We start from the raw sequence: 21,510 nt of genomic DNA, 5'->3' as shown, positions 1-21,510 counted from the left end.
CTCACCGGTGTAGCCCGAAGGAAAGCTTATGAAGCAATACGTTTGTCACCAGCTCGGCTGCAGGAGCTGCCGGGAGGATGTTCAATGACATCAGGGGCTCCACTCCGGATTTGCTGTCTGGGTTTAACTCCCGTAGACCTTCGTCTCTCCCCGAGGCTGCCCGCAAGGCGGTGGGGGCTATTTACCCGTAGCCGGGGATCTGGTTCACGAGCACCGAGGCATGTCCGCACGCCGGTGGGCCTGCGTGCTACGTCGTGCAGGGGCCGGACCTCCTCCCCGTCCCCTGTAGTTCAGCTCGAGTCCGAGAGGAGTTCAGTTTCCGTGTGTGTGTCGCCAGCGAGGAGGCGCTACACGAGGCTTGCTGTCCGAGAGGCTGTGTACGGGAAAAGAGTATTCAGTCGACATTTTGGGCCACAACCCTACGACAGGGGTCCAGCTGCCTGACCTGCTGAGTTCCTCCAGCATTTTGTGTGTGTGTGTGTGTGTGTCTGCATTTCCAGCATCTGCACATTCTCTCTTGTCAGTGAAATGCGTCGTTTGCAATAACACCCATCAGCATGCGCTGGGGCCGGCCCACAAGAGTTGTCGCACGTTCTGGCGCCAACACAGCATGCCCAAAATGCATCGAGGTAACTGCCAAGTGAGCCTCTTCCCTCCCTCCCACATAGTTGGACGTTGCTGCGTCTCCGGGATTGCCTGCCCAACACCCCCAGTTGCCCATTACAGAGTTCCTGATACCGTAATGGGCACTTTGTACACAGAGTCTGAACAGGAAAGCCTTAATCCATGGACACTTTGTGGTAGCAGACCTGGCTCCACAACGCGTCACTCAGTTCATGTCCTGCAGGGAAATAGCTGACCAGAACTTGCTTGGAGATCCCTACTTCGGTCGAGGATGTTAATGTTTCTCAGTGTGGATTTGATCAGTCTTGGTGTTGGCTTCACACCATGTCTTGCAGGTTATATCCATATAACCATATAACAATTACAGCACAGAAACAGGCCATCTCGGCCCTTCTAGTCCGTGCCAGACTCTTACTCTCACCTAGTCCCACCGACCTGCACTCAGCCCATAACCCTCCATTCCTTTCCTGTCCATATATCTATCCAATTTAACTTTAAATGACAATATTGAACCTGCCTCAACCACTTCTGCTGGAAGCTCGTTCCACACAGCTACCACTCTCTGAGTAAAGAAGTTCCCCCTCATGTTACCCCTAAACTTTTGCCCTTTAACTCTCAACTCGTGTCCTCTTGTTTGAATCTCCCCCACTCTCAATGGAAAAAGCCTATCCACGTCAACTCTATCAATCCCCCTCATAATCTTAAACACCTCTATCAAGTCCCCCCTCAACCTTCTACACTCCAAAGAATAAAGACCCAACTTGTTCAACCTTTCTCTGTAACTTAAGTACTGAAACCCAGGTAACATTCTCGTAAATCTCCTCTGTACTCTCTCTATTTTGTTGACATTTTTCCTCTAATTCGGTGACCAAAACTGTACTCAATACTCCAAATTTGGCCTTACCAATGCCTTGTATAATTTCAACATTACATCCCAACTCCAAAACTCAATGCTCTGATTAATAAAGGCCAGCAGACCAAAAGCTTTCTTCACCACCCTATCCACATGAGATTCCACCTTCAGGGAACTATGCACCATTATTCCTAGATCCCTCTGTTCTACTGCATTCTTCAATGCCCTACCATTTACCATGTATGTCCTATTTTGATTAGTCCTACCAAAATGTAGCACCTCACACTTATCAGCATTAAACTCCATCTGCCGTCTTTCAGCCCACTCTTCTAACTGGCCTTGCTTGGCGATTCCGTCTTCAGTCGAGGATGGTAATGTTTCTCGGTGTGGATTTGATCAGTCTTGGTGTTGGTTCCACACTGCGTCCCTCAATGGCTTACCAGAAGACTTGGTGTTGCCGGAAACACTGACACGCACTGGGGCACGAGACCCTGAGCGGCTGCGTGCAGATACAGCCGGCAGTGGGGAAGGTAACTGGCGCGTGGGCCCGGATTGAAGGACTGGTTCCTGACGAGGTCATCAACCCCCCGGGGCTGCAAGTGGAACTTTGCATTGGCTTCGAGAGGGCCGCCGTATAAAAGGAACGATGTGATGCTGAGGTTTTATAAGACACAAGTCAGACCGCACTTAGACTACTGTCAACCTTTATCTCTGCTGTCATTGCAGAGGGTCCAGAGGAGTTTCACAAGAAGGATCCCGGGAACGAAAGGGTTAACACGGAGAGCGTTCGATGGTCTTGGGCTCCACTGGAGTTTGAAAGAATTAGGGGTGGGGAGGGGTGAAAACGCATTGAAACATATCGAATAATGTCAGGCCTGGATAGAGTGGATGTGGAGAGGATGTTCCCTATAGTCGGGGTGTCTTTGAGCAGAGAGCACAGATAGAGTGGATGTGGAGAGGATGTTTCCTGTAGTGGGGAGTCTAGGACCAGAGGGCACAGATAGAGTGGGTGCGGAGAGGATGTTTCCCATAGTGGGGGAGTCTAGGACCAGAGGACACAGATAGAGTGGGTGTGGAGAGGATGTTTCCTGTAGTGGGGGAGTCTAGGACCAGAGGGCACAGATAGAGTGGGTGTGGAGAGGATGTTTCCTGTAGTGGGGGAGTCTAGGACCAGAGGACACAGATAGAGTGGATGTGGAGAGGATGTTCCCTATAGTTAGGGTGTCTTTGACCAGAGAGCACAGATAGAGTGGGTGTGGAGAGGATGTTTCCGATAGTGGGGGAGTCTAGGACCAAAGGACACAGATAGTGTGGGTGTGGAGAGGATGTTTCCTGTAGTGGGGGAGCCTAGGACCAGAGGACACAGATAGAATGGGTGTGGAGAGGATGTTTCCTATAGTGGGGGGAGTCTAGGACCAGAGGACACAGATAGAGTGGGTGTGGAGAGGACGTTTCCTGTAGTGGGGGAGTCTAGGACCAGAGGACACAGATAGAGTGGGTGTGGACAGGATGTTTCCTGTAGTGGGGGAGTCTAGGACCAGAGGACACAGATAGAGTGGGTGTGAAGAAGATGCTTCCTATAGACGGGGAGTCTAGGACCAGAGGGTACAGATAGAGTGGGTGTAGAGAGGATGTTTCCTATAGTGGGGGAGTCCAGGACCAGAGGGCACAGACTCAGAATAGAGGGGCGTCCATTTAGAACGGAGATGAGGAGGGATTTCTTTTTGCCAGAAGGTGGTGAATCTGTGGAATTCATTGCCACAGGCGGCCGTGGGGGTCGAGTCATTGGGTATATTCAAGGCGCAAGTGACTAGGTTCTGGATTAGTCAGGATGGTGAAGGTGACGGGGTGGAGGCAGGAGAATGGGGTTGAGAGGGATAGTAAATCAGCCATGATGGGATGGCAGGTCTGACTGATGGGCCGAGTGGCCTCATTCTGCTCCTGTGTCTTGTCGTCTAGGAGTACAGACGTGCTTTTCTGAATAGATCGGGGGTTGAAGGGTTTTATGACCTGAAATTGGACCTGTGCATGCTGGAAATCCAGAGCAACACATACAAAAATGCTGGAGGAACTCAGCAGGCCAGGCAGCACGCAGGAAAATAGTGAACAGTTGGCGTTTCGAGCCGAAACCCTTCAGCAGGACTGGAGAACAAAAAAACGTTGCAGAGTAGATTTGAAAGGCGGGAGCGGGGAGAGAAACACGAGGTGAGAAGTGAAACCTGAAAAGAGGAGGGGATGCGGCAAAGAGCTGGGACGCAAATCGGTGAAAGAGACAGAAAGAAAAGCTGGGGGTGGGGGGTGGAACACCAGAGGGAGGCGACGGGGGCAGCAAGAGACTGTCGGTGATTGAATCTGGTCACTCAAAAGTTAAATGGGGAAAGAAATCAAAGTTCTGAGATGCAATGGGACTTGGGAGTCCTCGTGCAGGATACTCTTAAGGTTAACCTCCAGGTTGAGTTGGTAGTGAAGAAGGCGAATGCAATGTTGGCATTCATTTCTAGAGGAATAGAGTATAGGAGCAGGGATGTGATGTTGAGGCTCTATAAGGCGCTGGTGAGACCTTACTTGGAGTACTGTGGGCAGTTTTGGGTTCCTTATTTAAGAAAGGATGTGCTGACGTTGGAGAGGGTACAGAGAAGATTCACTAGAATGATTCCCGGAATGAGAAGGTTAACGAATGAGGAACATTTGTCTGCTCTTGGACTGTATTCCTTGGAGTTTAGAAGAATGAGGGGAGACCTCATAGAAACATTTCGAATGTTAAAAGGCATGGACAGAGTGGATGTGGCAAAGTTTTTTCCCATGATGGGGGAGTCTAGTACGAGAGGGCATGACTTAAGGATTGAAGGGCGCCCATTCAGAACAGAAATACGAAGAAATTTTTTCAGCCAGAGGGCGGTGAATCTGTGGAATTTGTTGCCACGGGCGGCAGTGAAGGCCAAGTCATTGGGTGTATTTAAGGCAGAGATTGATAAGTATCTGAGTAGCCAGGGCATCAAAGGTTATGGTGAGAAGGCGGGGGAGTGGGACTAAATGGGAGAATGGATCGGCTCATGATAAAATGGCGGAGCAGACTCGATGGGCCGAATGGATGACTTCTGCTCCTTTGTCTTATGGTCTCATGGTCTAAGTAGATTTATTGCCAAAGTACATATATGTCACCACCCTGAGGTTCGTCTTCTTGCGGGTCGTACTCGGTAACGCAACAGAATAAATGAAAATCTGCACCTAACAAGACAGACGAGCTACCAGTGCGCAAAAGACGACAAACTGTAAGAGAGGAAAAAATAAATATGAAACAGGTATTGAGACCGCGAGTCTTAGGGCGCTGCTGTTTCCTATTCTTGCTTCAAAAAAGTGTTTTCCTGGTACCTCTCGTTCTGAAGTGCAGCCGCGTGCTTTGTAGGCGCTGTCTGTGTGAAGTGTTCCCGGATCCCAGCCCATCGGTGTGCGGTGGGCTGTGCAGCTCCTCCCGGCACTGAACAACTCTCCCGTTGTCCCCTTCCCCAAGAGCGCTCAGCGGGACTGCGTCTGCCCGTGGCGGGAGGGGTTCCGCCGTTCCGTGTGGATCTGAGTAATCCCAGCCGGTGGCGTCGGCACCGCGCCCGGGAGATCGGGCTGGCTACCCCCCCCCCCACCCCCTCCGCTGGCTAAGCTGTGGGTCTGGGGTGATCGGCAGTGTTTTCTTGAGGGAAAACTTTCTGGCGCGATAATTACAGGAAGAATGTCGAGGCCGGGAGACGACTGAACTCCCTGCCACCAACCCGGGTCTCGTCACCCACAAAACGCCAGTAACGTTATACTGCTTAAATTTTAACTTGTGTTGTAAATGCACCTAATTAGTTGTTAATTTATTTGTGTTAATATTACTTTCTGTGTTGTGTGTGTGAGTTATATGTACTGTGTCGTGCACCTTGGTCTGGGGGTACGTTGTTTTGTGTGACGGTATACTTTACGTGTTGTGTGTGTGAGTTATATGTACTGTGTTGTGTACCTTGGTCCGGGGGAACGTTGTCTCGTTTGACGGTATACTTTATGTGTTGTGTGTGTGAGTTATATGTACTGTGTTGTGCACCTTGGTCCGGGGGAACGTTGTTTCGTTTGACGGTATACTTTACGTGTTGTGTGTGTGAGTTATATGTACTGTGTTGTGTACCTTGGTCCGGGGGAACGTTGTTTCGTTTGACGGTATACTTTATGTGTTGTGTGTGTGAGTTATATGTACTGTGTTGTGTACCTTGGTCCGGGGGAACGTTGTTTCGTTTGACGGTGTACTTTATGTGTTGTGTGTGTGAGTTATATGTACTGTGTTGTGCACCTTGGTCCGGGGGAACGTTGTTTCGTGTGACGGTATACTTTATGTGTTGTGTGTGTGAGTTATATGTACTGTGTTGTGTACCTTGGTCCGGGGGAACGTTGTTTTGTTTGACGGTATACTTTATGTGTTGTGTGTGTGAGTTATATGTACTGTGTTGTGCACCTTGGCCCGGGGGAACGTTGTTTCGTTTGACGGTATACTTTATGTGTTGTGTGTGTGAGTTATATGTACTGTGTTGTGCACCTTGGTCCGGGGGAACGTTGTCTCGTTTGACGGTATACTTTATGTGTTGTGTGTGTGAGTTATATGTACTGTGTTGTGCACCTTGGTCCGGGGGAACGTTGTTTCGTTTGACGGTATACTTTATGTGTTGTGTGTGTGAGTTATATGTACTGTGTCGTGCACCTTGGTCCGGGGGAACGTTGTTTCGTTTGACGGTATACTTTACGTGTTGTGTGTGTGAGTTATATGTACTGTGTTGTGCACCTTGGTCCAGGGGAACGTTGTTTCGTTTGACGGTATACTTTATGTGTTGTGTGTGTGAGTTATATGTACTGTGTCGAGCACCTTGGTCTGGGGGAACGTTGTTTCATTTGACTGTATACTTTATGTGCTGTGTGTGTGAGTTATTATTATATGTATACACACACACACACAGTGCCTATAAAAGGTACCCCCCCCCCCCGGAAGTTTTCATGTTTGTTTTTACAACATTGAATCACGGTGGATTTAATTTGGCGTTTTTGCTACTGATCAACAGAAAACTCTTTTTGTGTCAGAGTGAAAACAGATCTCTACAAAATGATTTGAATTTTTGTGCTCGTCCATCGTCGTCGATGAGGACCTTGACACCATTGATGGTGTCGAGACTAGCGCGTAGTTTGGATTTAAGTGAGGGAGAGTTGCGCAGTGTCAGCCTCACTCTCTCTTCCCAATTCCCATCTGGATCCAGTGGCAAGACAGAGTCGAGACAGCTGGAGATGGGACGAGGCGCAGTGGATGACCAGGACACCTTCTGTGTCTTGTCCTGCTCTACATGTTCCACGATGCTTGCAGAGACCGCCTTCTTGACCGTTGGACCTTCCATAGGTCTCGTCCGCTCAATCTGCCGGAGTCTGTCTTCACATGCTGGGATAGACAACTCCCTATCTCACCGAGGGTTTGAGACCCGTCGGCTACCCTCCCCTGGTTTAGCCGGCTTGTTGGAGCCGTTGCCCGGGGTGTGGCCGCTGTCGCACGCAAACAGCTACGGGGAGCCACAGGTAAGAGCTGAGTGCCAGGTGAGGACCACAGGTGGGCTAACCGCCTTCAAAAAGGACGCGGCATGTTCCCCCACCAGAGGTGCTACCCCTCCCTGACACCACACACACACACACACACACACACAGTGCCAATAAAAGGTATTCTCCCCCCCTGGAAGTTTTCATGTTTGTTTTTACAACATTGAATCACGGTGGATTTAATTTGGCGTTTTTTGACACTGATCAACAGAGGACTCTTTTGTGTCAAAGTGAAAACAGATCTCTACAAAATGAATTGAATTAATTACAAATATAGAACACACACTATTTGATTGCATATGTATTCAATACCACCCCCCCCGTCTTTTAATATGACACACCAAATCATCACTGCTGCAGCTAATTAGTTTTAGAAATTAGATGATTAGTTAAATGGAGATCTGCTTTTGGAGACCTGTGTGCAGTCAAAGTGTCTCAATTGATTGTGGTAAAAATACCCCTGTATCTGAATAGGAAAACAGATTATTATCTGAATGGTGGCCGATTAGGAAAAGGGGAGGTGCAACGAGACCTGGGTGTTATTATACACCAGTCATTGAAGGTGGGCATGCAGGTACAGCAGGCGGTGAAAAAGGCGAATGGTATGCTGGCATTTATAGCGAGAGGATTCGAGTACAGGAGCAGGGAGGTACTACTGCAGTTGTACAAGGCCTTGGTGAGACCACACCTGGAGTATTGTGTGCAGTTTTGGTCCCCTAATCTGAGGAAAGACATCCTTGCCATAGAGGGAGTACAAAGAAGGTTCACCAGATTGATTCCTGGGATGGCAGGACTTTCATATGAAGAAAGACTGGATGAACTGGGCTTGTACTCGTTGGAATTTAGAAGATTGAGGGGAGATCTGATTGAAACATATAAAATCCTAAAGGGATTGGACAGGCTAGATGCAGGAAGATTGTTCCCGATGTTGGGGAAGTCCAGAACAAGGGGTCACAGTTTGAGGATAAAGGGGAAGTCTTTTAGGACCGAGATGAGGAAAAACTTCTTCACACAGAGAGTGGTGAATCTGTGGAATTCTCTGCCACAGGAAACAGTTGAGGCCAGTTCATTGGCTATATTTAAGAGGGAGTTAGATATGGCCCTTGTGGCTACGGGGTTCGGGGGTATGGAGAGAAGGCTGGTGCAGGGTTCTGAGTTGGATGATCAGCCATGATCATAATAAATGGCGGTGCAGGCTCGAAGGGCCGAATAGCCTACTCCTGCACCTATTTTCTATGTTTCTATGTCCAACTGCCGGTGAGTCGGTATCCCGGCAAAAACTACACCATTAAGACAAAAAGAACACGCCAAGCAACTTCTCAGAAAGGATACTGAAAAAGCACAAGTCAGGAGATGGATACAAGAAAATTTCCAAGTCACTGTATATCCCTTGGAGTACAGTTAAGTCAAACATCAAGAATATGGCACAGCTGTAAATCTGCCTATTGTGAGCTGAGCGACCGTGCAAGAAGGGGACGAGTGAGGGAGGCCACCAAGAGACCTGTGACAACTCTGGAGGAGTTACAAGCTTCAGCGGCTGAGATGGGAGAGACTGTGCATACAACAACTGTTGCCCGGGTGCTTCACCAGTCACAGCTTTATGGGAGAGTGGCAAAGAGAAAGCCACTGTTGAAAAAAACTGACATGAAATCTCGGCTGGAGTTTGCCAGAAGGCATGTAGGAGACTGAAGTCAGCTGGAAGAAGGTTCTGTGGTCTGATGGAACCAAAATTAAGCTTTTTGACCATCTGACTAAATGCTATGTTTGGCATAAGCCAAACACTGCACATCAGCAAAAACACACCATCCCTACCGTGAAGCATGGTGGTGGCTGTATCATGCTGTGGGGATGCTTCACTGCAGCAGGCCCTGGAAGGCTTGTGAAGGTAGAGGGTAAAACGAATGCAGCAAAATACAGGGAAATCCCAGAGGAAAACCTAATGCAGTCTGCGAGAGAACTGCGACTTGGCGAAAGGTTTTTCTTCCAGCAAGCCTAAAGCTAAAGCTGCACAGGAATGGCTTAAAAAACAACAAAAGTTAATGTCCTGGAGTGGCCAAGTCAGAGTCCAGACCTCAATCCAATTGAGAATTTGTGGCTGGACTTGAAAAGGGCTGTTCACTCACAGTCCCCATGCAATCTGACAGAGCTTGAGCAGTTTTGTAAAGAAGAATGAGGAAAAATTACAGTGTCCAGATGTGCAAAGCTGATAGAGACCTATCCACACAGACTTATGGATGTAATTGCTGCCAAAGGTGCATCTACTGAATACCGACTTGAAGGGGGTGAGTAATTATGCAATCAATTATTTTGTGTTCAATAAATGAAATCATTTTAGACCAATTTGCAGAAATTTGTTTTCACTTTGACACTATACTTTCTGTTGATCACTGTTCAAAAAAGCCAAATTAAATCCACTGTGATTCAATGTTGTAAAACAATAAAACGTGAAAACTTCCAAGGGGGGTGAATATTTTTTATAGGCAGCATATACAGTTTGTGAAGCTTGTAGAATTTTCTCTATTTCTGCATAAATATGACCTAAAATGTGATCAGATCTTCACTCAAGTCCTAAAACTAGATGCAGGGAGCCCAATTAAATTAATAACACAAAAACATTATACATGTTCATTTATTTATAGAGAAAAATGCTCCAATATTACATGTATTTGCTGGAAAAAGTACGTGAACCTTTGCTATAGTAACTGGTGTGACCCCCTTGTAAAGCAATAACTTCAACCAAACACCTCCAGTAACTGTTGATCAGTCCTGCACGTCGGCTTGGAGGAATTTTTGACCATTCCTCTTTACAAAACTGCTTCAACTGCTTTCAAATCTCTTACTAGCTCTTCTTTCAGCTAGTCCTGACGAAGGGTCTCGGGCCGGAAACATCGACTGTACCTCTTCCTAGAGGTGCTGCCTGGCCTGCTGCATTCACCAGCAACTTTGATGTGTGTTACTTGAAATTCCAGCATCTGCAGATTTCCTCGTGTTTGCGTTTTTAAATTCAATTCCTGGATGTTGGTGCGATATCTTGCATAAACAGCTCGTTTCGGGTCCTTCCACAGCATTTCTATAGGATTAAGATGAGGAATTTGACTTGGCCATCCCAAAACACAAATTTTCTTCTTTTTAAACCATTCTGTTGTTGATTTACTCTTGCCTTTCGGATCATTGTCTTGTTGCATTATCCAACTTCTACTAAGCTTCAAGTGACAGACTGCCACCCTGTAAAATGTCTCGATACAATATTGAATTCATTGTTCCCTCAACAATTGCAAGCTGTCCAGGCCCTGAGGCAGCAAAGCAGCCCCAAACCATGATGCTCCTTCCACCATGCTTCACAGTTGGTCTGGGGTTCTGGTGTTGGTGCACAGAGCCCTTTTTGCTCTAAGAAGTTCAACTTTAGTCTCGTGTGTCCACAGAACATTGTCCCAGAAGTGTTGTAGAACATCCAGGTGGTCCTTTGCAAACTTGCAACATGCAGCAATGATTTTTTTTTGGAGAGCATGGTGTCCTTCCATGAACACCATTCTGGTTCACTGTTTTCTTATGGTGGACACATGGACAGAGACCTTAGCAAGTTCTGGAGATTTCTGCAGGTCTTTTGGTGTGACCTTTGCAGGATTCTCACTCCGAGGGAGAGTAGCAACAGTACTGAGTTTCCTCCATTTGTAGAAGATTTCTCTTACTGTGGACTGATGAACACTCTGGCCTTTAGAAATGCTTATGTAGCCTTTTCCAGCTTCGTGCATCTGTACAACTCTTCTTCTAAGGTCTTCTGAAAGTTATTCTGATTGAGGCATGGTGCACATAAACAGATCTTTCCTAAGAAGGGCAAGCTCTGTCAGTAACCTGACTTTGCGTGTGCCTTTTTCAGAGGACAGAGCACCTCCACAACCCACAGCTCCAATCCCATCTCATTGATTGGAACGCCTGACTCCAAATAGCTTTTGGAGAAGGCATTCTCTCAGTAGGGGAGGAGAAGATGGCGGCGCGACGCAGCGCGCGCGGCCGCTCTGAAATTATATCAGTATTTGTAAGTAGGATGCCGTGCACAATCCTGATTTGGTGGAGACAGACGTGAGAAGCATGGAGGAACACCTGGAGAAACTTCTGAAACGCCCGCTTCGCTGCCGCTGCTACTGTGCGATCCAGAATCTCCGGAGGGGAAGGCCCGAAATCCTCGGCTTTGCTTATTGCCTGTTGCTGGGGCCAGGGTCGAAGCACTCGGCAGAGATGGTGCACGGTGCTCGGTGCTCGGTGTCGGAGGGCTGGTCGGAGGCTCGAAGTTTTCGGATGGACTCAAGAGTCAGCTGTGGTCGGATGCTTCCAGGGTTTGTGGCACTGGAGTTTCATGGCAGGGAGAGTTTCTCCCTTCTACCATCTGCATGAGATGATGGGACGTTCAAGAGACTTTGAGACTTTTTTTTACCGTGCCCATGACAGGAAGAGTGTTTCTCTTCCTTCTACCGTTTGCGTGAGATGATGGGACTTTTGAGAGACTCTGAGACTTTTTTTTTAACCGTGCCCATGGTCTGTTCTTTATCAAATTACGGTATTGCTTTGCACCATTGTAACTCTATGTTATAATGATGTGGTTTTTGTCAGTTTTTTTAGTCTTGGTTTGTCTTGTGTTTCTGTGATATCTTTCTGGAGAAACATTGTATCATTTCTTAATGCATGCATTACTAAAAAAAGAGGACTACGTGTCCTCACATTCTAATCTAATCTAATTACCCCAGAGGTCCACATATTTTTTCCCAACAAATCCATGTAATATTGGATCATTTTTCTCAATAACTAAATGAACATGTATAATATTTTTTGGTGTTATTTATTTAATTGGGTTCTCTTTATCTAGTTTTAGGACTTAACCGTGAAGATCTGATCACATTTACGCATAAATAGAGAAAATTCTGCAGGGTTCACAGACTTTCAAGTGCCAATGTGTGTACATATTTATATATATTTACTTAATTCATTTCTTCCTGTATAGTAATCATGTACTGCTGCCATAAAGTTGACAAATCTCTCGACGTAATGCCAGTGATGCTAAATTTAGTTCTGATTCTGCTTAATTTATTCTGGGGGGGGGTAAAATCGAAGAGTACGGCTGTTTTTTGCCTTTGGGTCAGTTGAGTCTGATTAGAGCCAGCGGGTAATCCGGGGTGGTGGGGGGTGGAAATGATATATTTTTTTTTTGCTGACCGCTTTAACGCTTAAATCCGCGTCGACCACTGAGGCTCGCGCTTCGCCCGTCTGCCTTGTAACATTGGCTGGTCTTAGAGCTTTGCTAGGTTTTTTACCGTTGCAAGGTGGCCTCGTCGCAGCCGGTTTCTCAGCGGAGGGTAGGGCGTCCTCCGCGTTAGAGTGAACTTTTCTTTGGGTAGATGATTTGTTTACACTTCAATGACTTTGGCCACCAGACTTCTATTTGACAATGCGCTTCCTAAAAGGTCGTAGTCGTAGTCGTACTTTATTGATCCCGGGGGAAATTGGTTTTCGTTACAGTTGCACCATAAATAATAAATAGTAATAGAACCATAAATAGTTAAATTATGCCAGGAAATTATGAAATAAGTCCAGGACCAGCCTATTGGCTCAGGGTGTCTGACCCTCCAAGGGAGGAGTTGTAAAGTTTGATGGCCACAGGCAGGAATGACTTCCTATGACGCTCTGTGCTGCATCTCGGTGGAATGAGTCTCTGGCTGAATGTACTCCTGTGCCCAACCAGTACATTATGTAGTGGATGGGAGACATTGACCAAGATGGCATGCAACTTAAACAGCATCCTCTTTTCAGACACCACTGTCAGAGAGTCCAGTTCCATCCCCACAACATCACTGGCGTTACGAGTGAGTTTGTTGATTCTGTCGGTGTCTGCTACCCTCAGCCTGCTGCCCCAGCACACAACAGCAAACATGATAGCACTGGCCACCACAGACTCGTAGAACATCCTCAGCATCGTCCGGCAGATGTTAAAGGACCTCAGTCTCCTCAGGAAATAGAGACGGCTCTGACCCTTCTTGTAGACAGCCTGAGTGTTCTTTGACCAGTCCAGTTTATTGTCAATTCGTATCCCCAGGTACTTGTAATCCTCCACCATGTCCACACTGACCCCCTGGATGGAAACAGGGGTCACCGGTACCTTAGCTCTCCTCAGGTCTACCACCAGCTCCTTAGTCTTTTTCACATTAAGCTGCAGATAATTCTGCTCACACCATGTGACCAAGTTTCCTACAGTAGCCCTGTACTCAGTCAGATGCTTCTGGCACCATAGTTTGACCTAATGCTGTAGCTTCGAAGACAGTATTATCTATACATTATAAATATTAATTGTCTTCTATGTTAGCATGGGAAATGCCAAATAAATGTATTGTAGACTTAACTTACATTCCTAAAGGCTGTGGGTACCAACACAGACATGTTGGCGTCGGAAGGAAAGGATGCCATGATATTTTGTATGTAGCTTCAAGAGGGAGTATTGTCTATGCATTGTCTGTAACTTTTTAAGTAGCAATTGCCTTTGTGTTTAGCATATAAATATCGAGCCCACGTTGGGCTAGCAGACCTTTCTGCGGAAAGGGTCTAGGTACGTAGATGCCTGCTGTACCTTGTTGTGTCGAATAAAGAAGCTGCTCTGTACCTACCGGTGACCCTGTCTCTGCGATGATTTCATCCACGCTACAACACGAACATCATTCGACTTGGTGCCTGTATCACGTCGTGGAGTGTCAACCGCCCCACCGCTCCAACCCCCCCGAGCCGTTCCGGTTTGCTCTCGGGCGGCCGGTACTGAAATGCTGCGCAGGCTGCTTGGACGGCGGGCAGCCGTGCTCTTCAGTTATATTATCCGGCACAACAGCGGGTCTCGTCGCCCTGTTTCCCAGTTGGCTGCTCATTTGCAATCTTATTAAGGAAGGTTGTGAGGGGAAGCACAGCCACGGGCCTGCGATCTTCCGATCCCGTTAAGCACCCTCGGCGCCGGACCAGAGTGGCGTGCGGTGCGTTCTCAGCGCCGGGGGTTAGGCCTTGCTCCGTGAGCCGATACTGTTCCCTTCCGGGGCGGCGGGGGAGAGAAAGGAAAAAATCGGGCTCGAAGATCTCCTGCGCTGATTTTTCAAAGGTGGCGCAGGGCTGGTTAGGCTCCGATGTGCCATTGTCGCTGGGAACCAGAGCTTGCCGGATGAGACACCGCGATTGCAAGTCGGCGTACTGTTGCCAGGCAGGGCCACGGAGCACGACAGCACAGAAACAGGCCATTCGGCCCACCTGGCCCGTGCTGTGCCATTATCCTACCAAGTCCCGTCGAACCGCACCTGGGCCATAACCCTCTCATCCATCGCTTCTCAAAGTGTTGAAATTGACACCCCCCCCACGCCCCGTGTACAAGGAGGGCCAGAGTCACCTCGACTTCCTGAGGAGACTGAGGTCCTTTGGAGTGTGCAGGCCTCTCCTTCACACGTTCTACCTGTCTGCTGTCACCAGTACAATCTTCCATGCGGTGGTGTGCTGGGGCAATGGTATCAACGCCGGGTGATGCCAACAGGCTCAGTAAACTGATTAGAAAGGCTGGCTCTGTTATAGGAGTCAAACCGGACACACTGGAGGCTGCGATGGAACAAAGGACCCTCCGGAAAATCCTGGCAATTCTGGACAACGTTTCTCACCCTCTGCATGCCTCATTGGCTGAACAGAGGAGAACTTTTAGTAACTGACTGAGACAAATGGGCTGCTCCAAAGAGCGATAAATGAGGTCATTCTTACACTTGGCCATTAGGCTCTATAATGACGCAAACACGAGGAAATCTGCAGATGCTGGAATTTCAAGCAACACGCATCAAAGTTGCTGGTGAATGCAGCAGGCCAGGCAGCATCTCTAGGAAGAGGTACAGTCGACGTTTCGGGCCGAGACCCTTCGTCAGGACTAACTGAAAGAAGAGATAGTAAGAGATTTGAAATTGGGAGGGGGAGGGGGAGATCCGAACCAACTGCCCAGCTCTTGGCTCCATCATCCCTCCCCCTCCTGTCTCCTCCTATCATTTCAGATAGAGGTGTACAAGATGATGAGAGGCACTGATCATGTGGATAGTCAGAGGCTTTTTCCCAGGGCTGAAATGGCTGCCAGAAGAGGGCACAGGTTTACGGTGCTGGGGAGTAGGTACAGAGGAGATGTCAGGGTTTTTTCACACAGAGAGTGGTGAGTGCGTGGAATGGGCTGCCGGCGACGGTGGTGGAGGAGGATGCGATAGGGTCTTTTAAGAGACTCCTGGATAGGGACATGGAGCTTAGAAAAATCGAGGGCTGTGGGTAAACCTGGGTAGTTTCTAAGGCAGGGACATGTTCAGCACAGCTTTGTGGGCCAAAGGGCCTGTATTGTGCTGTAGGTTTTCAATGTTTCTTTGTTGGAGCAGACAGAAATTTCTTTTTTCTCTCAGTCGGAGTCACTTGCCACGTCTATGGCATGCCATTGCGTTGTGGTCAGCCTCAAGGGACAGACACCAGCTTCAGGAACAGTTATTACCCTTCAACCATCAGGAAGGAGGTACAGGAGCCTCAGGACCCACACCACCAGGTTCAGGAACAGTTATTACCCCCTCGACCATCAGCAAGGAGGTACGGGACCCTCAGGACCCACACTACCAGGTTCAGGAACAGTTATTACCCCTCAACCATCAGGAAGGAGGTACAGGAGCCTCAGGACCCACACCACCAGGTTCAGGAACAGTTATTACCCCCTCGACCATCAGCAAGGAGGTACGGGACCCTCAGAACCCACACTACCAGGTTCAGGAACAGTTATTACCCCTCAACCATCAGGAAGGAGGTACAGTTGCCTCAGGACCCACACCACCAGGTTCAGGAACAGTTATTACCCCTCAACCATCAGGAAGGAGGTACAGGAGTCTCAGGACCCGCACCACCAGGTTCAGGAACAGTTATCACCCCTCAACCACCAGGAAGGAGGTACAGGAGCCTCAGGACCCACACCACCAGATTCAGGAACAGTTATTACCCCTCAACCATCAGGCTCTTGAACCAGAGTGGACAACTTCACTCACCCCAACACTGAACTGCTCCCACAACCTACACACTCACTTTCAAAGACGCTTCATCTCTTGTTTTCAATATTTATTGCTTATTTATTACAGCACCATTCAAAAGTCTGCACGTAGCTGAGGTACCGAAGACTTTTGCACAGGACTGTAGTAATTCTATGTATTGCACTGTACTGCTGCCGCAAACAAAAAGAAACACAAATTTCATGATATTATGTGAGTGATGATAAACCTGATTCTGGAGGGGGGCAGTTCGCGAGGGGAATCATGGTTGGAGGAAGGGGGAGGGAGAGGGGAAGCACCAGAGAGACATTCTGTAATGATCAACAAACCGATTGTTTGGAATCAAATGGCCTTGCCTGGTGTGTCCGCACCCCGCATCACCTCCCCATCCCTGGCACTCCTTTTCTGCCACCCGTCCCACGCCCCTCCCACGACGCTCCACCCTCGCCGTTCCCAACGTCCTTTTCTCCCGTCAGATTTACAAACTCGCTCTCTGCTCCACATTGCTGAATAAAAAGTAAGTGCTACAGCACACAAATATAAAAGTACTGAGACAGTACAATATGGGTGCAATACTGCTTAGTGCTGTGATGTGAGGTTCAGCAGGGTCACAGCCTCAGGGAAGAAGCTCTTCCTGTGCCTGCTGGTGCGGGAGCGGAGGCTCCTCTAGCACCTACCGGATGGGAGGAGAGTAAAAAGTCCATGGTTAGGGTGAGATGCATCATTGATAATGCTTCTCACCCTGCCCAGGCAGCGTTTATGGTAGATGTTCTCAATGGTGGGCAATTGGGTGTGGATTATATATTGATAGTTATTGAGTTTTTTATTTTTAGGGAGTCCTTTATCTTATTGTGTTTTTTTCTGTGCTGCACCTGGTCCAGTGCAACAATTAATTTCGTTCTCCTTTTGCGCTTCTGAACTGGAAATGGGGTTAAGCAAACTTGAACCTTGAGTGACAATGGAAAGTGAACTTTGACTTGACCATTTGTCGCCCCGATCAGTCAGTATTTGGTCCCAGCCTGAGAATATCGCAGAGCCCCTGCCAGGGAAAACCGATGCCACGGTAGTTCTTCGATCCATCACGTGGCTGGCGGTCTCCACCGCCGTGCCGTGTGCACAGTCCCCCGCCCCCCGGGCAGGGACCCTGCTGGGAAACAGATTGGAGTGATGTGTGCCTTGTCACGTCTCACACACTTGTTTGAGATTCAGCAACGGCCGGTCGGGGCGCGGATCTTTTGGAGACGGCGGTAGTAGCGCCCGCGGCCGCCTTTTGCCGGCTTGGGGAATTTTCCTGAGCTCGGGCCATTCCCCACCCCCCACCCACCCCTTCCCCAGGCCCCGCCGCCGCTCGAGTTTGCTGGAGGCTGCACTTTGCCCCTTTGCCCCATTCCGTGGCGATTAGGAGGAACTCAGCAGGTCGGGCAGCATCCGTGGGAGTGAGTAAACAGCCGATGTTTAGGGCCGAGACCCCTTCATCAGGGCTGGAAAGGAAGGAGGACAAGCTGGGAGGTGATAGGTGAAGCCAGGTGGGTGGGAGAGTAAGGAATCTGATGGGAGGGGAGAGTGGACCGTGGGAGAAAGGGAAGGAGGAGGGACACCAGGGGGAGGTGATGGGTGGGAAAGGTAAAGGGCTGGAGAGGAAGGAATCTGATCGGAGAGGAGAGTGGACCGTGGGAGAAAGGGAAGGAGGAGGGACACCAGGGGGAGGTGATGGGTGGGAAAGGTAAAGGGCTGGAGAGGAAGGAATCTGATCGGAGAGGAGAGTGGACCGTGGGAGAAAGGGAAGGAGGAGGGACACAAGGGGGAGGTGATGGGTGGGAAAGGTAAAGGGCTGGAGAGGAAGGAATCTGACAGGAGAGGAGAGTGGACCATGGGAGAGAGGGAAGGAGGAGGGACACCAGGGGGAGGTGATGGGTGGGAAAGGTAAAGGGCTGGAGAGGAAGGAATCTGATCAGAGAGGAGAGTGGACCGTGAAAGAAAGGGAAGGAGGAGGGACACCAGGGGGAGGTGATGGGTGGGAAAGGTAAAGGGCTGGAGAGGAAGGAATCTGATCAGAGAGGAGAGTGGACCGTGGGAGAAAGGGAAGGAGGAGGGACACCAGGGGGAGGTGATGGGTGGGAAAGGTAACGGGCTGGAGAGGAAGGAATCTGATCGGAGAGGAGAGTGGACCGTGGGAGAAAGGGAAGGAGCAGGAACACCAGGGGGAGGTGATGGGTGGGAAAGGTAAAGGGCTGGAGAGGAAGGAATCTGACCGGAGAGGAGAGTGGACCGTGGGAGAATGGGAAGGAGGAGGGACACCAGGGGGAGGTGATGGGTGGGAAAGGTAAAGGGCTGAAGAGGAAGGAATCTGATCGGAGAGGAGAGTGGACCGTGGGAGAAAGGGAAGGAGGAGGGACACCAGGGGGAGGTGATGGGTGGGAAAGGTAAAGGGCTGGAGAGGAAGGAATCTGATCGGAGAGGAGAGTGGACCGTGGGAGAAAGGGAAGGAGGAGGGACGCCAGGGGGAGGTGATGGGTGGGAAAGGTAAAGGGCTGGAGAGGAAGGAATCTGATCGGAGAGGAGAGTGGACCGTGGGAGAAAGGGAAGGAGGAGGGACGCCAGGGGGAGGTGATGGGTGGGAAAGGTAAAGGGCTGGAGAGGAAGGAATCTGATCGGAGAGGAGAGTGGACCGTGGGAGAAAGGGAAGGAGGAGGGACACCAGGGAGATGTGATGGGTGGGAAAGGTAAAGGGCTGGAGAGGAAGGAATCTGATCAGAGAGGAGAGTGGACCGTGGGAGAAAGGGAAGGAGGAGGGACACCAGGGAGATGTGGTGGGTGGGAAAGGTAAAGGGCTGGAGAGGAAGGAATCTGATCGGAGAGGAGAGTGGACCGTGGGAGAAAGGGAAGGAGGAGGGACACCAGGGGGAGGTGATGGGTGGGAAAGGTAAAGGGCTGGAGAGGAAGGAATCTGATCAGAGAGGAGAGTGGACCGTGGGAGAAAGGGAAGGAGGAGGGACACCAGGGAGATGTGGTGGGTGGGAAAGGTGAAGGGCTGGAGAGGAAGGAATCTGATCGGAGAGGAGAGTGGACCGTGGGAGAAAGGGAAGGAGGAGGGACACCAGGGGGAGGTGATGGGTGGGAAAGGTAAAGGGCTGGAGAGGAAGGAATCTGATCAGAGAGGAGAGTGGACCGTGGGAGAAAGGGAAGGAGGAGAGACACCAGGGAGATGTGGTGGGTGGGAAAGGTAAAGGGCTGGAGAGGAAGGAATCTGATCAGAGAGGAGAGTGGACCGTGGGAGAAAGGGAAGGAGGAGGGACACCAGGGAGATGTGGTGGGTGGGAAAGGTGAAGGGCTGGAGAGGAAGGAATCTGATCGGAGAGGAGAGTGGACCGTGGGAGAAAGGGAAGGAGGAGGGACACCAGGGAGATGTGGTGGGTGGGAAAGGTGAAGGGCTGGAGAGGAAGGAATCTGATCGGAGAGGAGAGTGGACCGTGGGAGAAAGGGAAGGAGGAGGGACACCAGGGAGATGTGGTGGGTGGGAAAGGTGAAGGGCTGGAGAGGAAGGAATCTGATCGGAGAGGAGAGTGGACCGTGGGAGAAAGGGAAGGAGGAGGGACACCAGGGAGATGTGGTGGGTGGGAAAGGTAAAGGGCTGGAGAGGAAGGAATCTGCCTGCGTAGTTTCCCCCCACAGTCAGCGGGTTGATTGGTCACGTGGTTGCCTGTGAGCTCCATGGCCTCGTTGAGTCTCCACGGCCACCTGTGGCAATGAATTGCACAGACCTACCGCCCCCTGGCTGAAGAAACCAACCCCCGCTTCCTCATCTCTGTTCCAACGGGACACCCCTCGACTCTGAGGCCGTGCCCTCTGGTCTTCGACTCCCCCAGCGGGGGACACATCCCCTCCGCCTCCATTTTTAGACAATAGACAATAGGTGCAGGAGTAGGCCATTCAGCCCTTCGAACCAGCACCGCCATTCACTGTGATCATGGCTGATCATCCACAATCAGTACCCTGTTCCTGCCTTCTCCCCATATCCCTTCACTCCGCTATCTTTAAGAGCTCTATCTAACTCTTTCTTGAAAGAATTCAGAGAATTGGCCTCCACTGCCTTCTGAGGCAGAGCATTCCACAGATCCACAACCCTCTGTGTGAAAAAGTTTTTCCTCAACTCCGTTCTAAATTGTCTACCCCTTATTCTCAAACTGTGGCCTCTGGTTCTGGACTCCCCCAACATCGGGAACACGTTTCCTGCCTCCAGCGTGTCCAATCCCCTAATAATCTTATATGTTTCAATTAGATCCCCTCTCATCCTTCTAAATTCCAGAGTATACAAGCCCAGTTGCTCCAATCTTTCGACATATGACAGTCCCGCCATCCCGGGAATTAACCCAGTGAACCTACGCTGCACTCCCTCAATAGCAAGAATGTCCTTCCTCAAATTTGGAGACCAAAACTGCACTCAGTACTCCAGGTGTGGTCTCACCAGAGCCCTGTACAACTGCAGAAGGACCTCTTTGCTCCTATACTCAATTCCCCTTTTATCGGTATTTTATCGGAAGTCGCTGGGAGAGGGAGGTGCGGTTGGCCCCTGGGGCGGGGGCGGGCGTGGGAGGCTCACTGCTCCGGAATGAAAGCTTTCTTTGCTCAGGAGGCAGACTGAAATCTGACTTCTTACCTTTGCAGATAAGCCTCTGGTGCAGATTACTGTCAGCTACCCGCAAGGCCCGACAAGAGAAGGGGACACTCTGGAGCTCACGTGCACGGCCAGCGGGAAACCGCAGTAAGTTCTCAACACGGCTTTGCAAGGTTTATTTGACTTGGTGCGCACTGAGCCCATTGATCGGCCAGTAAAAACTCCCTTTAAAAAAAATGTCATATATGGGAGCCAACCACCACTACTTTATCATTTCCTGTCAGAGTCACCTTCTGTACAGACACTCCTGTGCCCAGAGTCACTTTATGGACAGACAATCGATCTGTGTTGGTGAGCTACTTAATGTATTTATACAGTACTGTGCAAGTCTTAGGCATTATGTATGTATATATATATATATATATATATATATATTGCACAGTGCTGTATTTGTCAATGTTGTCAACCTGGAGCGGTGAGCACGGCAGGAGCAAAGGATGTTGGAAACGGCGAGGGTGGAGCGCCTGCGGGAGGGGGTTGGGGGTGACAGAGGAGTTCTGAGGGCGGGGGATGCTGCAGGTGCAGACACACCCGGCCCTGAGACACCAGGCTGGGTCATTTGACTCCAAACAATCGGTTTATTGATCATTACAGAATGCCTCTCTGGTGCTTCCCCTCTCCATTCCCCTTTTCCCAACCACGATTCCCCTCTCCCTTCCTCTTTTCCCAACCATGATTCTCCTCTCCCTTCCCCTTTT

General features: G+C 49.7%; 1 protein-coding gene across 1 annotated transcript in view; it reads left to right on the top strand.

Moving 5' to 3' along the window:
• The window catches only part of LOC140192701 (cell adhesion molecule 1-like), a 41,426-nt gene extending 20,523 nt beyond the window's left edge, over nucleotides 1-20,903 (top strand). The window contains exon 6 of the mRNA XM_072250217.1: nucleotides 20,803-20,903. Coding sequence (XP_072106318.1) covers nucleotides 20,803-20,903 — 101 coding nt within the window. The remainder of the gene's footprint in view (nucleotides 1-20,802) is intronic.
• The last annotated feature ends 607 nt before the right edge of the window (nucleotides 20,904-21,510 follow it).

Source organism: Mobula birostris, unplaced genomic scaffold (assembly GCF_030028105.1).
Source record: "Mobula birostris isolate sMobBir1 unplaced genomic scaffold, sMobBir1.hap1 scaffold_2203, whole genome shotgun sequence".
Taxonomy (NCBI): Eukaryota; Metazoa; Chordata; class Chondrichthyes; order Myliobatiformes; family Myliobatidae; genus Mobula; species Mobula birostris.
Note: the sequence above shows the minus strand (reverse complement) of the source record. Positions and strands in the feature narration are given on the sequence as shown.